This window comes from Galeopterus variegatus, unplaced genomic scaffold, assembly GCF_000696425.1.
Source record: "Galeopterus variegatus unplaced genomic scaffold, G_variegatus-3.0.2 Scaffold5621, whole genome shotgun sequence".
NCBI lineage: Eukaryota > Metazoa > Chordata > Mammalia > Dermoptera > Cynocephalidae > Galeopterus > Galeopterus variegatus.
In genome coordinates, this window is record NW_007731732.1 from 86,768 (window position 1) to 104,259 (window position 17,492).

General features: G+C 35.6%; 1 protein-coding gene across 1 annotated transcript in view; it reads right to left on the reverse strand.

Moving 5' to 3' along the window:
• The window catches only part of HFM1 (HFM1, ATP-dependent DNA helicase homolog (S. cerevisiae)), a gene marked incomplete at its 5' end in the record, with an annotated part of 91,488 nt that extends 76,363 nt beyond the window's left edge, over positions 1-15,125 (reverse strand). The window contains 5 exons of the mRNA XM_008589732.1: positions 5,451-5,498; positions 5,773-6,035; positions 9,366-9,678; positions 11,358-11,470; positions 15,028-15,125. Coding sequence (XP_008587954.1) covers positions 5,451-5,498; positions 5,773-6,035; positions 9,366-9,678; positions 11,358-11,470; positions 15,028-15,125 — 835 coding nt within the window. The remainder of the gene's footprint in view (positions 1-5,450; positions 5,499-5,772; positions 6,036-9,365; positions 9,679-11,357; positions 11,471-15,027) is intronic.
• Between the last annotated feature and the right edge of the window lie 2,367 nt (positions 15,126-17,492).

A 17,492-nucleotide genomic window follows, 5' to 3' on the forward strand; every position in this document is an offset into this window, starting at 1 on the left:
CTGTCGTAGGACCTCTAACTATTATTTTAATAGCCTGCCTCTTTTTACTCTGCATTCCAAGTCTTTTAACCAGATTCCATGGAGAACCCCTCTCACTCTTCTGCAGAACACCTGATGTGCTGCACCGATGGCGCTTGTTCCTAACCACCATAGCTGCAGATGCCTGGATGATCTCTCCCGCAACCTCTTACACCCACTGGACACAGCAGATGGCCGACTTATGGCTCCAAGGGACCTTCATGGATTTCTCCTCCCTTGAAATCACCCTATTTACCACTCTCCTTTAGGGTATAATAAAGGGCTTACTTCTCCTCCCTGTTCCTCCCCCTTCAATGCCCCTCTCCAGCAGAAAGTAGCTTGAAGACCTCGATGACCTTACCCCCCAATAGAGTAAAAAGGGAGGAATGTAGGGCCCCATAAAACCCCAAAGGAGACATTCCCTAAAACATGGCGCCTTTCCAGCTTCTCTTCCAGGTCCTAACATTCCCACCGGCGCCAAAGTATGGCCTATCAAAATCATCACCCACCCTTCCGACCAATCAGCCACTGCCCCGCATACTAACCACCCTCTCCCGGAACTCAGCTCTCTATAAATGTATGCTTCACCCTCAAATAAAGTGGAACTTCTCCAGTGAACTGTCAGCTCGGGTCCTGTCATTCTTTCAGATATGAAGAATAAACTCCAAGGTAAGGGTGTATTGCAAGCTTAGAAGATATTTGTACTTAATGGGACTCTTCTTACTCTGGGTCACAAATAAATGTTGTCAACTACATTTACTGAACACTATATTCAGAATACATTATGGTTGACCCTTGAACAACTTGGGAGTTGGGATGCCAACCACCCCACCCAGTTGAAGATCTGCATATAACTTTTGATTCTCCCAAAAGTTAATTACTTAACTACTACAGCTGGCCCTCTTACTGTATTCAGGGAACCGGAAGGCCAACCTTTCCTATCTGCAGATTCCACAGGGCCAACTGTGGGACTTAAGCATCCATGGATTTTGGTATGTGGGTCCCGGAACCAATCCTCCACAGGTACTGAGGGACCAATGTACTTAAGTACATAGTGCACTTCCCCCCAGGTCACAGACGGGGGTGGGGGACCGTTTTTTCTTAAGTATTAGTTAACTGCTAATTAGTAGGCTAACAATGAATAGCCCAATATTAAGTAGGCTACTTAACTGGTTAGGTATGTCATGTGTTCATAAATATAATGTTCCAATATATTTATTGAAAAAAATCTGCATATAAGTGGACTCATGTTATGTATCTAAAAAATCATAATAAAATAATAAAAAATCTGCATATAAGTTCAAATCCATGTTGTTCAAGGGTTTGCTGTACTAGATTTAGAAAGCTGCAGGAAGCTGTAAATTAAAAAGAAAATGATTTCCTACAATTAAGGCTGTTATAATCTACTAGGAGATATAAGACAATATATATAAGACAATATATATATTAATTAACAATAATCAATATACTGAGAACCAAATAAAGTTATTTAAGTAATTATATTTTCACAAAAATATACAAGAATCAATGGATTGCTGTGGTGATCCTGTTAAAACTTAAATTGGTTAGGGCCGGCCCGGTGGCGCACTGGATAAGTGCGCCGCTTGGGAAGTGCGGCGGCGCTCCCGCCCGAGGGTTCGGATCCCACATACAGACCGGTTCCCGCTCACTGGCTGAGCGAGGTGCGGGAGCAACGCTGAGGGTTGCGGTCCCGTTGCCGGTCCCCGGTCCGGTACGGGGGCAACACTGAGGGTTGCGATCCGTTGCCGGACACGGAAAAAGACAAAAGACAAAAAAAAACAAACAAACAAACCAAAAAAAAAACTTAAATTGGTTAGAGCACAGTGTTATAACACCGAAGTCAAGGGTTTTGATCCCCAAGCTGGCCAACCATCAAAAAAAACCCCAAAAACTTAAATCAGATCATATGGCTTCTTTATTCAAATTCCCCACTTTCTCTGAAAGCATATGGCTACAAGGCCCTACACGATCTTATCTCCCTACTACCACTCTCCCACCCTCTACCTTTATCTCTCTGACCTCATGTCCTACTACTCTTCCCCCAACTCATCTCTTCTATACTGGACTCTGCTGTTCTTCAAAAACCTCAGCCATATTCCTGCCATGAATCATCCCCTCTGCCTAGACTGTTCTTTCCTCCATATTTCCTTGGCTCTTTCACTTCCTTTAATTGCTTAAATCTCATCTTCTCAAGAAGCCTTACTCTAATTATTTAATTCTACATCCTGAGCTCTCAATCTCAGAAGTCTCAATTTAATCCTCTTAACCTTTTCTACTTTTGTCTTTTCCCATAATACTCATCACCTCCTAAAATACTATATGACTTATAGTATTGCGATTTTACTTTATTGCAATTTTACTGTTGCAATTGTTCAGATCTATCCTCTTCCCACCCTCATCCCAAGAATGTGAACTCCTCAAGGGCAAGAATTCATTGTCTGCTTTCTTAACTGACATATCTCAAATACCTAGAATGGTGCCCGACACACAGTAAGCACTCAGTTAATACAGGTTTGCATTTATTAAATCAAGCAATTAATTTATAAATCATTTTACTTTCAGTTGTGCAGAGTGTCATCATATTTGTGCCAAAACAAAAAAGTAATTTTGAGTTTGTCAATCCATCAGCTTTTGAAGAAATCTCATTTTTTCCTTCAAAAATATGTATCTTCCTATAAAATATTTATTTGTAACAAGCTCACAAGTGGGTCATCATGCTGGTTTTTTTCTCATTAGGTAGTTCCACATCAATTTATATTCACAAAAATGAATCTTTGATTCAGAATAAACATAGAATCAGTTTTCCAGCTCATGAGAAAACTCAACTACTAACGTCATTTATCATCACTATCTACTCCTGAAATCAAATTTTTCCTTTCTTTCAACAAAAGCTCGGCAGTGTCACTGCAATTATATGTATAATGGGGAAAAATGTCTGCAGAACTGAAAATGACAAGAGTACTGTGGCAGAATCAATCTGACAAAACTTTCATTGTCCTGAGGATTCAAATACAGTAAAATATAATGGAAAAGAACCAGAAAATAAGTTGTGTCAAAGAAATCCACAAACTCTCAAATTATTATGAATAGCATTCACTCTTCCACTTTAAACACACACTTGGAAACAGTAAAGTATAGCAGTTCAGTGAGTTTGACAGCAAATGAACTTTTTGGACAATAAACCAATGGACACAACTATAGGCAGTAGTCTTAACTAACAGACACCTAAACAACAGAACCACTTCAGCTATACTAATACAGCATGAAAATCTTTTAAACTCTTCAAAAGGGAATATTATATTATGGAAAGGCTTCCAGTAAAGGGTAAGAAGAATCTCCCAGCATATAGACAATAAAACAATCTTAAACTGCTTATTGCTAATCTATTTCCTATGTTCCCATCCTATTTAGATCACCAGAGAAACTGAAGTGCAGCAGGATTGAGACACCATGCTGAACAGAAACACTAAAGACTGGCTATGTCTATAGTTAATATACCATCATGTATAAGCTTCTTATTGTCCCCCCTCCCCCTCACCCCATTTTAACTCAATTCAGTTATCTGCACTGGAGGCAACTTTTCATGAGTGGTCAGGCAAATATTTTCTAACCATACTTCAGAATTATCTCAGATGATCCCCAGAGTACCCTAGATTTCTCTAGTTCGGCTGCCCAATATTTGTAATTCACTTTCTGTTTCGCCTACTAGACCATAACTATTGTGGATTCTAGAGCACTCCCCAGCTCTAATTGAGTCTCTAATTTCACATTCCTAAAGCATAGATAAAATTACATGCTTTCTCCTCATTGCTTAATAAATTTATTAAAAATAAAAACAAAATGCTAAGGGAGTAGATCTTCGGTATTCTCAACACACACACATAAATGGTAACTATGTAAGGTAATGGATATGTTAATTAGCTTGATTGTGGTAATCATTTTCACAATGTATACATATAACAAAATATCATGTTGCATACATATATAACAATATATGTTGTGTACATATATACAAATATACATAATTTTTATTTGTCAATTATACCTCAATAAACTTGAGAAAATAAAAATAAAAACCAAAAACATTTGACCTTGGTATTCATGACATTAAATGATCTGATCTTAAGATACCATTCCAACATTATTTCCTACTACTCCTTTAATCACATCTTTCACTTCAGCCAAACTGGAAGGCTTGTTCTTTCTAAACATATTTCACACTTTTTTACCTTCACCTTTGCTCATGGCTACTTGTACTTCACCAGAACAACTTCTTTACTTTATCTGTCTTTCAATGGATTTGGAGATAGGAGGATAAATAAGACATGGTCCTTGCCCGCAAGGAGTTCATACGTCATGGGGAAATAGTCACAAAAATAGCTGGTGAATTAAAATAAAATAAGTACACTATTACAGGCATACACAGGGTGTTAAAGAAGCAAAGAGGGGCCGGCCCGGTGGCGCACTGGAGAGTGTGCCGCTTGGGAGTGCAGCGGCGCTCCCGCCGAGGGTTCGGATCCCATGTGGAGACCGGTTCCCGCTCACTGGTTGAGCGTGGTGCGGGCGCAACACCGAGGGTTGCGATCCCGTTGCCAGTCCCCGGTACGGGCGCGACACCGAGGGTTGCAATCCCGTTACCGGTCAGTAAAAAAGACAAAAAAGGAAAAAAAAAAAAGAAGCAAAGAGGATGTTACCTCCAGGACACACATACATACTCAAAATATTTATACTTGAAATGCCCAGACATGTAAATTGGATTATATGTATAAACTCCAAATTAGGTTCTTAAAATATACGAGATTTGTAAAAATGTCTCCAACCCACAAAATGTCCCATTCCTATCCATTTCCCTTACCTAGTTTAACCCAATATGGCTGTTCTTATTCAAAATATAAGAACTTATCTGTTATCTACTTGTAAGTAAATACGCTCAGAGCTCTGCCAATAACACAAATCTGATTTCTTTTTTTTATTTTTTTTTTTTTGTTTTTTTTTTGTCTTTTTTGTGACCGGTAAGGGGATTGCAACCCTTGGTGTGGTGTCGCCCACACCACGCTCAGCCAGTGAGCACACCGGCCATTCCTATATAGGATCAGAACCCGTGGCAGGAGCGTGGCTGCGCCCTCAGCGCCGCACTCTCCCGAGTGCACCACGGGCTCGGCCCCAAATCTAATTTCTGTACTTATCTTGCCACAGGCTAGTGACAAACAGTTCACAAATTGGCACGAATGTGCAGACCACACTTTGTCACACTATCACATACACGTATCTCGTACATGAACCGAAAAATTTACTTTCCGTTTATTTCTGTGTCAACCAAAATAAACAAACAGGAACACAATGAAACAAAATGTTTAAAAATTATGATTTCATAAATATAAAGCAACTGTTGTAAATAATTTAAAGGATACGAATTTCTGTGACAGCCTTCAAGGAACCTAAACCATTTTCTGTTACCCCTAAAAAAAAAATCCCACAGTTACATGGATATTTTTAAACCTTTTCCATAAAAATTGCATAACTTTTTACTGACAGCAAAGTTAAAAATATTTTCTTAACACGTAACTAAAAATACACATACCGCATCTTTAAAAAATGGAACATAATAAAGAAATGCAGAAATTGCACATAGATACCTACTCAAATTTACTATATTTTTGTAATTTTCCCTATGCTAAGAAATACAAATTAGTTTGTACTTTTATAAAAGTCACCGAAAAAGCAAGGAATTACCTTGAATATCATGAGGCTGGGAAGCAATTGAAAAAGATGGTGCTTTGAGTATGACTTCTCCAATTTCAGAAGCAGAAAAAGCATCATTTGCTGTAAACACATTTGTAGAATATTGAGGTTTCTGCTTACTATTGCTATAGTTCCACGATTTCCCTCTGTTTATTCCTGTTTGAACAACTTTCACTGAGCCAATGTGAGAATCCAAGTTTGCATTGTCATTAGAGTAAGCATTCCCACATAAATTGTCAGATACTTTAAATAATCTGCAAAACAAAAACAAAACCACACGTTTTTCACTTTAACAGTTGCTTAGGATATGAAAAACTAGCATAAAATTGGCTACTTGAAAAATACCCACAGATTATGGTTTATTCAAATAAAAAAGTTAATCATTCTCCTAAAACATGACTTGCTAAGTTTATCACTGAATTAAGTCTTTTTGCTTTCCTAAAATGCAGATAAATCCATCTGTGGTAGCCAGCCCCTGAAATGGCCCCAGTGATCTTGCCTCTTGGTTTCCACACCCTTTTGCAGTCTCCTATAAACTGAATTGCTGAATGAGGACTAGCCTATGTAACTAGTAGAGTACTGCAGGAATGCAAGTGTGTGACTTCCAAGGCTAGGTCAGAAAAGACATTCGCCCTACTGCCAGGTCTCTTATATTGCTAATGCTGTGGGGAGCTAGCCACTATATCATGAAAACACTCAAGCAACCCCATGACAGGCCCAGGTAGAGAAGTACTAAGGCCTCCTGTCAACAACGAGCACCAGCTTGCCAGCCAAGGTGAGCAAGCCATCTTGAAAACATATCCTTTAGCCCCTGTCAAGCTTTCAGATGATTGCAGCCTGGCTAACATTTTGACTGTAGCCTTGTAATGGGCCCCCAACATCTTCATGCATTCTAATGAAAGACCCAAGCCAGAACTACCAGTTAAGTTATTCTTAAATTCCTACCCTACAGAAAAGAAATAAAAATATTTATCGTTGTTTTAAGCCACTAAGTTTTGGGATAATAGATAACAAGTGTACCATTTAAAGTCAGTAAAGTACTTGAGAGAAAGAGAAAAAATCCAATAAATACAATCACATAAAAGAGAGACTTTTATTCACCTAACAGTAGTAGTAGTTAAATTCAACCGAACTGATTCATTATACAAATAAATTAACATACTTATATTAAATTTATAGGAATAAATTAACATACTTGTCATGAATTTAAAGTTGTTAGTAACTACATTTGACTCCACAGAAGCTACCAGACAACATATATACAGTTTTCCTAGCTAGTCAACATAGGGTTGCATAGCTTGCACTCCACCCTCCCCCCCTAAAAAGGAAAAGATGTAAACTAAATTTATAAGCAGATCAAAATGTCCCAAACACTATCCAATAGCCATTTCAGTGTAAGAAATAACTTCTTTGCAAAGTTCTGGAAAACAAGGAGATGCCATTTGTATGACTGTATTTAATCATATTCAACTGATCAAAAGACAATCTAAAAAAGTATCCAAGTATTTATCAAAGTAATTTGTTCACAATAGCATAGCCCTAAGGGGTGAAACAACCATTAAGGTTCCTAATGCAACACATCTTATAGAACAAATAATGGGGATGACAGCAGGTACCCATCTTATAAAATTCTGTAAGAAATGGCACACAAGCAAGCACTGTGCAAATACAGAATACTTTCTAAATTATTTTTACTATTTCAATGAGAAAATGTATTTTAGAACAAATTTTGTAGAGTTGCATCCTCCAATGCCAGCAGTTCTATCTTTGAAGACAGAAAAATCAAAAGCAGGTTGTTAGGAGATAATACAGTAGAATCCCATTATAAAACAGTATTGAGGACAAGGAAAACACTTACATTATAGGATAACTCCTAGCTATACGATGTGATATTGGTTGGCTAAAAGCATGAACTTTGGAATCAGACTACAAAGCCTCTCCACTTTCCAGCTGTGTGACATTAGAGTTTGAAAAAAGTTTTGCATATTATAAAAATATTATCCACATATGAGTTACCTAAATTCTCTGGACTCCCTAGGTCTTCCGGAACTCCCACTCTATAAATTTCCCCACATTCTCAACTTCTTCACTAATTGTTTTATTTACTTCCTGGTCTTAAAAACATATATGGTTCTCCCATGAAAAAGTCTTGCTCCTTAAAAAATCTTAAGTGGAAACTCCTAATTCTCTCACATCCAACGTACTTGAAGCTTGTGAGTCTTTGTCTTCCTCTCCACCTCAAATCTAGATCATTATCCTTCCACTCTCACAAAAGGATCTGTGCTATCTAGCTATACAACCTTATAACTCTCCTCATCACATAATCATATATCTACCTTCTGGTCACTTTAGAATCTTTCCCTCTCAATCCCAAATTCTGCCATCATTCTGCATTCTTCAACATTCATACAGACAACCCATTTAAAATTCTACCCTGAATGATGAATCCTTAGCTTTCTCCTTCACATGACCTCAGTCACCTACTGTCTCAACCTAGACTTTGTAACTATCCAGAACTGCTCCTTCTCTAAAGTCAATAATTGTGATATATCATTTTCTGACCACAACCTCCTATCTTTTTACTTGTTTGTTCAAGGTACTAAGGAGGTCAAACAACAAATTAAGTGTAATTAACCTCCCTATTTTCTCTCAAACTATCTTCCCCTTCTTTTTTCTCATCCACATTTAATGGATTTAGATTCCATGACCTATCTTTTCAACCACTTCCTTAGTAATATTCTAAGTTCCTCTCCCTTTTTATCCTTTCATCATACTTATGTTGCAAAACCTCAATCCTAGATAAATCTATCTACTTTTTTTTGGTAATTGCAGCCAGGCAGTGGAACACTACTGAATAAAAAAGCACAACTATTGGATATTAAAATTTAGAGTGATCATCAGCAAGATAGCAGGACACAAGACCAATATACAAAAATCAACTATATGAGAGTACTTCAAAAAGTTCATGCAAAGATTCATATTATCTTTTAATTCTATTTTTCAAGGAACTTTTTGAAGTATCTTTGTGTTTCTACACAGTAGTGTTGCAAATCCAAAGAAATTAAGAAAAACTTTTCTTTTATCACAGCATCAAAAAAGAACAACACTTAGGAATAAGTTTAACAAAATAAGTCCACTTTTTTTCCCACTGAAACCATAAAAAATCATTGAAAGAAATTAAAGAAAACCTAGATAAATAAAAAGACATCTCATGTTCATACATTGGAAGACTTCATATTGTTAGGATAACAATACTCCACAAGTTGATTTACAGATTCAATACAATCCCTATCAAAATCCCAGCCAGTTTCTTTGCAGAAATCAAAATCAAAATAATTGTCATACTATAAAGTAATCAATTATTTTTAGTTATTTACTATCTATTTTTCCCCAGTAAATTGTAAGCTCCCTAAAGGCAAAAACCTATGACTGGAATTGCAAAACTAACCGAATGTCTGGCACAAACAGTAGACTACTTATTGTTGCTGTTTCTCTCATTCACATTCTACCATATTTAATACTTTCGGATGTACACATATTTAACTTTATTTACTGAATATAATTTATTTCATTTAATTAATTACCTTTTCCGGAACACTGATGTGCTCTCTCCTTTATCTTCTGCGAAATTAACTATTTTTTTCTCATCAGAAACATTCTTCTCAGGTGCTATCTCGGTGCCAATGTGATGTTTATATTTCTGAGAAGAACCATAAGTCAGCTTGCCAGTAACATGTTGTAAGTCATTGTTACCTACCCCTCGTAAATTTAGATCATCTTGTTCATTTTTATTAGCAGGATAGGCAAACTGAAATTTTTGTGTTAGTGAAACATAATTTGTGTCTTCATTGGTCATCTGTAAATTTGAGGTTAACATTTTTGGCCTCTTTTCCTGACCTACAAAAAAGGAATTAATTATTACATGTTCTTCATGAAAATAAATTTTCAAAATGATGATAGAAAATTTTAATAAAAATTTTCAAAAGAGTTTAGGAGTTAAATATGAAAGGTAAAAGGAAAGTATTAGTATAGTAACAAGATAATCTGTAATACAACATATGGTTTTGAAATACAGATGGTTGTTACTCTTATAGTATGTTATATCACTGAAGGACACTCAGAAATTAATTCAGAATTATTGAAATTAAATTTGAAATTTATATAGAACCTGCATTATAAAATAGGTTTAACTCCTGATCCAGAAAATAACCATAATTATAATTTTTAACTATTCTGTTACTAGAAAGATATAAATTATACAAACAATTATGAAGATTTTAAAATGTTTACAAATAATTTACACATAGAAATACAATGACCAATCATATAAAATGTTACTGAATATGATCCAGTATCAAAATACATAATATGATGCTTTTAACTTTGTAATCTTGCTTCTAAAATCAAGATAAAGTAATGTTCTCATCAAGGTGACAGAATTTTAAAGGTTTCTTTACAGAGACTTTTCAAGAATCTTTGGGAGGTTTAGGGAGAGTTTACAGGCCTTATTAGGGCTTAAATTTGCTTTACCATCTCTCTCTATATATGAAGTATATACTATATATGCTATATATTATTTGATACAAGAGTGTATATATATTTTTTATATAAAACATATATACAAATTATGAAGCTTAATAAAGTGTATATGCATGAATCTATGACTCAATTTAAAAATGAAAATTGTACCAATATCACATTAGATCACATTAATTGTTTAAGTGTGCTGCTTTTGAGGTTTATAAAAATGGTATCAAACTATACATAATCTTCTGCAGGGACCTGGTTACCAGAGTATGTTACCATTAGTAAAGGGCAAGGCAAAAGTGAACAGCAGTGCTATGGGTTGAATGGGTCCCCAAAGGTTCATGTAATCCCCACTGTAACAGTATTGAGGGTGGGAAATCCTATTATGGTCATTGAAAGGTGGAGCCTTTAGATTAGATTAGATTAGATTGTGAGGAACAAGCCATAGTGAATGGATTGATCCATTCATGGAATAATAAGTTGATGGTTTAATGGGTGGTAATGGGTGTGATTCTGATAGCTTTACAAGGAAAGCAGGTAAGTATGTTAGCTCTCCCTTGCTCAGCTATTTCGCCATGTGACACCCTGCATTGCTGTGAAGATTCACCACCCAGCAACAAGGCTCTCACCAGATATATTCCCTGGACTTTGGACTTCCCTGCCTCCAAAATTGTAAAGAATAAATTTATTTATTTATAAATTACCCAATTTCAGGTATTTTTTTATAAGCAACAGAGACAGACTAATAGAAGCAGTGACAGGAGTTTTAATGTTAAGAGAAAATGTATCCACAGAACAACAGTCAGAACAAGTGTGTATGACATCATATTGTGTGCATATTCATAGGTATATGTACATATTCATGTATGCAGAAGAGAAATGTTTTAGATTTTAAAATTTGGTGAGCACTATTTTGAAAAAGAGAAGTCTCTGACATTCATTTTATTTCATTGAAATCAAGGAATTAATACTTCGGTGTATTGCTAGACTTTTTTATATTGACATGAACTGCAGGGGTTTGGCTTTGCAATAAATATATGATACTTTACCTAACAGTTTATGACTTTCTATTTCTTCCTCTAAATTCTGAGTATCTGGAATTTCTGAAATCAATGGAGCAGGAGGGAGAAACCAATCCAACAATTTTTCATTGTCAGAATAACTATGTAAAATACAAAAATGTGAATATATATGTTAATAAGGATATAACATCAGAAACTATGTATTTATTAAACATTACTCAATTACAGACTCAAACATTCTGTAAACTAACCTTGTCACCACTTTGCTTTATCCCTATACCGCAGCATTCTCAACCTTTTTTCTCTTGTGTGTCATAGAATAAATGGTATTGCTGTGTGAGATATGCTTCCTAAATAATGGATGTAACTCCATCTCTTTCTTCAATTCAAATGCTAGTGACAGAAATCTTAAATCTGTTCCAATATATTTTTAAAAAGTAGTAAATCATTCTCAAACTTTAACATTTTAACTATCACAAGCAACAAATTACTTATGACCTACCTCACAACTAATCATGGGTCATCAATGTGTAAATGCACCATTACTGGTATTCTAGAGTACTTCTACAACATTAAAAAAATTAATGTCCTAACCCAGATAATCTTGGTCCAGAAAACTACAAACCACAGAAAATCCAAGAAACCAGTTGAAACTGACAATCCCTTTATAAATGTACAGTAATTGATGAGATTTTTCCACACTGTTGGCATCTTTAATCTCTACTTGTCTTTCAGCTGTGATCCTGTTAACTGATTGCTGTGGACTGAATGTTCCCCCAAAACTCACTGAAGCTTAACCTCCATTGTAACAGTGCTAAGAGGTTGGGAAATCTGATTACAGTATTGGAAAGGTGAGGTCTTTAACTGGTGATTAGACCATGAGGACTGTGCCCTCATGAATGGATTGATCCATTCATGGAGTAATAGGTGTGATTCTGATGGCTTTATAAGGAGGGCAAGTGAGAGGATTAGCTCTCTCTTGCTCAATCGATTCTTGCCATGTGACACCCTGGTTGCCATGAGACCCTGTAGAGTTTCCACCCAGAAAAAGGGGCTCACCAGATGTGTCCCCTGGCCCTTGGACTTCCCAGCCTCCAAAACTGTTAGAAATAAATTTCATTTCTTCATAAATTACCGAATAACAAAATGTTGCCAATGAGGCAAGCTCAGTAGAAATTCAATGCCCAGGGCTTTTATTTGGAGCTAATCATATAAGCATCCCCTGTTTGGCACATGCCTAAATTCCAGAATCCTAGAAGAAAAGCAGGTGTTCAGCATAAACCATATTACTTGTATAAACAGTTTACACACAGTGAGCCACTGTTACCAGTTAGTGCTGGGAACCTCCCTGAAGTCTAAGTTCTGAAACTCCAGGCAAAGGACAACCTTGCAAGCAGGCATTTTCAAGGATAGCAGTTTAGACCTGTTATGTTAACTTTTTTCTGCATAGAGACTATTCCAGAAAATCCAAGAAAGAGGATAATGAGATACAAGAAATGCACATTATATTTCTACTGTCACTATGTTAATCAAGGCTGGAAATATAAAGGAAATGATGAATTAAAAAAAGCATTGTAAGGATGATACAATAAGACCTGATATGTGTCTAGATAAAGTGAGTAAAAAAGATTATACTGTGGTTTGGATTCCAGGTGACTGGGAGAATGATGGCAACTCTGGGGGAAAAAATAGAGAAATCATAAAGAAGATTTGATTTTATGAGGAGGATGAATTAGTGGAACTAGATGTGTGCTTTTGTATCTCACTATCCTTTCTTGCCCTCACTGCCTCCAGGCTTTCTCTGTAATCTATTTTCATATTCCTACCACATTAATTTGGAATTGTTTTCATGATATAACTCCATTAAAAAATCCTTCAGTGGCTCCCCAAAATGCCAAGCTTCCTAGTAGCCTTAGACTATCTCACAGTCTTAACTTTCCTACGTGTACCTTATATTCCAGGCCAAACTGAAGTACTTATTGTATACCAAAAAGATAATACATTCTGTCCTTCCTCCTTTACTCAGCAGGCTCCCTTGGCTCCTCCCAACCCCCATATCCACCCATAGAAGAGCTACTATTTTACTTATTCATTAATCCATTCAATAATTATTTACTGAGTACTATGTGCCAGGCACTGTTCTAGGTTCTAGAGCTTATAGTCATTCAAAGTTAAGCCCAGCTCAAATCTTACCTATTCCAAGAAATCTCTCCGGTTTCCCAAAGATTTTCTCCCTTCCCTCTTCTTACAGACTGAACCTATAATATTTCTCATAGTCCTCCTTGTATCATGTGTGTGTATGTGTATATAAATAGATAATAGTCAGATAGACAGAAAGAGAGAGAAATCTGATACCTCCTCCAGATTATAAATACCTAAGGGGTTTTTTTTACTTCCATTTACATCAGCAGTACTTAGCACAGTGCTTTATATAATTAGGTATACTATTCAATAAATGTTTGTTTATTCAATTTCATGGCTTTTAACATACAGAGAATTATGTCCAAGAGCACTTAACACCCACCACAATCTACCCTCAACTTACTTTTCCAACTTTATATCCCACTGTTTCTCCTTTATGAATCATCTACTCTGGGAAACTTCTATATACACTGTCCCCTAAAAGTACCATGAATTATCCCATCTCCATTCTCCTTCTCTTGCTATAACACTCTGCCTTCAAATGCCTATTTCTTCTCTGCCTACAGGAATTATCAAATCCTTCAACGATTCCTGAAGTCTCTTCCACTACCACAAAACCTGACCTGATCATCTAGCCCAAGATGATCTCCCTTCCAAATCTGAAATTTCATTGTATGAAGATATGATTATCATTTACTTTGCACATATTTTTGACTCCGTATTGTTAGAAGGATGACCACATGTTCCAAAATTTGCCTAGGCCAGTCCTGATTAACACCTGTTGCCTCATTTAGATGCACTCTTTCACTCTCAAAAGTGTCCCAGTCTGGATGATGGTCACATTATTTATTAACAACTTTTCCATATGTGTGTTTAATCTCCACAACTAAATTTTAACTTTGTCTGAAGTAAAAGTCTGTTTCATCCCTTTTATATCCCTTTCAGTGTTCATTCAATATTTGAATTAACATTTGAATGAATGAATGAATGAATGTAGCAATAAATATGCTTCATTAAAATAGGATAATACAATAGAACAAATACAAAGAAAATTTAGAATCGAGAGTAATTCACATGTGAAAATCCATAAAAGCCAGTATTTAACAGACTGCCTACACTCTATTCTTGTTTCCTTTGGTCTCACATCTTTAATTCCATCCCCATTTCCTGCCTGCACTGAATCTGCCTATCATACTTGGCCTTTGGCACACTGCCCATTTTGTTTCCAAAAGGTGCTATCACTCCTTGTCTTTCCTGAGCTATATTTGATCATTATTTCCAATCTTTTTAACTTGGCCAAAAATAATTTTAACAAACCACATGAATGTAAGCCAAACAGGAAAGAATCTATTCTATTTTTAAAATTAAAACATTTAAGATGTTAAACTTCTATCTGAATTCCATGTTTACCAAACATATAACTGAAATATCATTCTGTTGGTCCCTCATTTTTTATTTGTACTCTTGTATTTACCAGAGAGAAAATTAAAACCTCCTAAAACTCAAAAAACCCTAAAACAGTACACTATGTTACCATTCTTTAAGGCAGACTTACTTTTCAGCTTCATCTGGTTTTTCAAAAAACAAATTATCCAAAGAAAACAAGCATTCATTCGATTTCAGCATTGTTGAAAGCTGGACTTTGTCACAAGTCTATAAAATATTTTAAAAAGTAATTAATATTTTATTTTAAAAGATGTTAAAAAATATTTCTGGATATATAAACTATAATCATTAATTTCCCAGAACCTCCTATAAAATATAACAACAAACTACCATTCCAGCTTTATCTTCTGCAACTTCCTCCAAAGTGCCTCATTATTCAAATACATTATTCTCTGTTCTCCTCTCATTCATTCATTTTCACACTTGTACCCGTCTCTTCACACTGCCTAAATGCTCACAATGTGTTTTCTTCAGTTCCCCACCTGCCAACTTCCTACCCATCCTTCAAGGTATAGGTCAAATCTCACTTCTTCAGAGCTTCTCTGAATTTGTCCTCCTCCCAAGGCAGAATTAATCCCTACTTTTTAGCTGTTGATACTTTGTTCATACCATTATTTTTGAGTTAGGATAGTACATTTTATTGTAACTGTATGTACTTCTAACAATATACTATGTACACATGCAGGGATTTGCTTCAAAATAAAGGGGGAGTGGTAGAGGAGTATTGATGAAACAATATTGGCAATGAGTTAATAATTGCTATACATTTAATAGGTACATGAGGTTCATTATAATACTGCTTATTTTTGCATATGTTTTAACTTTCTGAAAAAGTATAAGTTTAACATATATATGTTTGTTTATATTCATATTATATAATATACACACATATATGTTTATATTCTTTTAAACAAGATAATTTTTACATTCAGAGATGTTATCTAAATGTAAAGGATAAAAATGTCCAGTGTTGGGGCCAACCCCGTGGCGCACTTGGGAGACTGCGGCGCTGGGAGCGCAGCAGCACCCCCACCACGGGTTGGATCCTATATAGGCATGACCAGTGCGCTCACTGGCTGAGTGCAGTGCGGGCGACACCACACCAAGGGTTGCGATCCCCTTACCGGTCACACACACACACACACACACACACACACACACACACACACACACACACAAAAAGTCCAGTGTTGGCCACATGGAAATATAACAAAAATCTAGGGCTGAACAAAGACTCAAATGTGACAGGACAGAGCAGCACCATTTCTACAGACATACACATTGTACCCTCCTCATTGCAATTACTTCTCCCTGAACATCAACACTACATCCCAATTTTTTCTAAGTTCTGAAAGATGCTAGAACATTCTATATGACAAAACATGAAATCAGATACACAAATCATAAAACATAAATCACATTTCCATTACTTCTGTGATAGTTAATCCACCGCAAATTTGTCCTTAAGATAGAGATTAAAATCCAAGAAACTATATGAGCATCATCTCGTGGAGAAATCCGCATTATCAAGTCCGATTATGTCTCCAATTTTGAGTCCTCCCTGATGTGGGAATAAGACAAGTGAGAGTGATGTGGAGGAGGGAGGAATGTTTATTCCTGCATCCCTTGACAAAATGCTACTGGTAACAGGGCTAAACCTGTATGTACTTTAGGACTGTTCTTACTAATTCAGAATACTGTAGTTTTTCATTGTATAATTATGGGGTTTTCCCCCCTTTCATCTGCCTAATTTAATCACCCTCTTTATTTTCTCAATTTATTAATCACAAAGTCACCAACAAAAAGAAATAGTAAAAAATGAAATAAATAAGTGTGGTTCTATAAGTGTCTAAAGCAATTTGACTTTCTGAAAAATAGAAGCCTAGGATAATATGGCAGGAGGCAGAAGGGAGTCATTTAGAAATATGCTAACATGGTTTTTAACACCTTTAAGTAAACAATTTCAGAACTTGACAACAATTAGCTGAAAAAGTATAAATGAAAAGCTAATCATGTTTTTATATTGTCCAAAAAGTAACAGATAAAATGGTTTCTTTCTACTTTTAAGAAAACTGTATATTTTTAAACAACAAAAGCTTTTTCTGAATTAAAACTCACTAGACCACTTTTACATGGTTTTGCTACCTCAGAATTTAAGTAGAAAATCTTAAGGCTAACATTTATATACTTGAATTCTCTATTCTAAAAGAAACTGCAAATAAGACAATAAACCTACAAATTAAAAATATTTGTAGAAAAATGTTGAATAAACTAATTGAAAAACCTATACTCGTACAAACAGCAAATATTTTCAAAAGAACTTTGATTCGATTTATAGTTCTAGCACAAAAGAGGATATAACTTCTTTTGGTTAAGAATAAAAACATTACGTATGCACAGATTTTTGTTCTGATATACTCCTATGAAGAAAACAAAAAAGAACAAAAACAAAAAACAAAATCCCTTATCTAAAATTGTTCATCCCCTCATCTGGCATTATTTTTCTTCATGGAGGTAATTGATAACTAACATTATATTATGTGTTTAGGTGTTTATTATTTTTCTCCCTTTAGA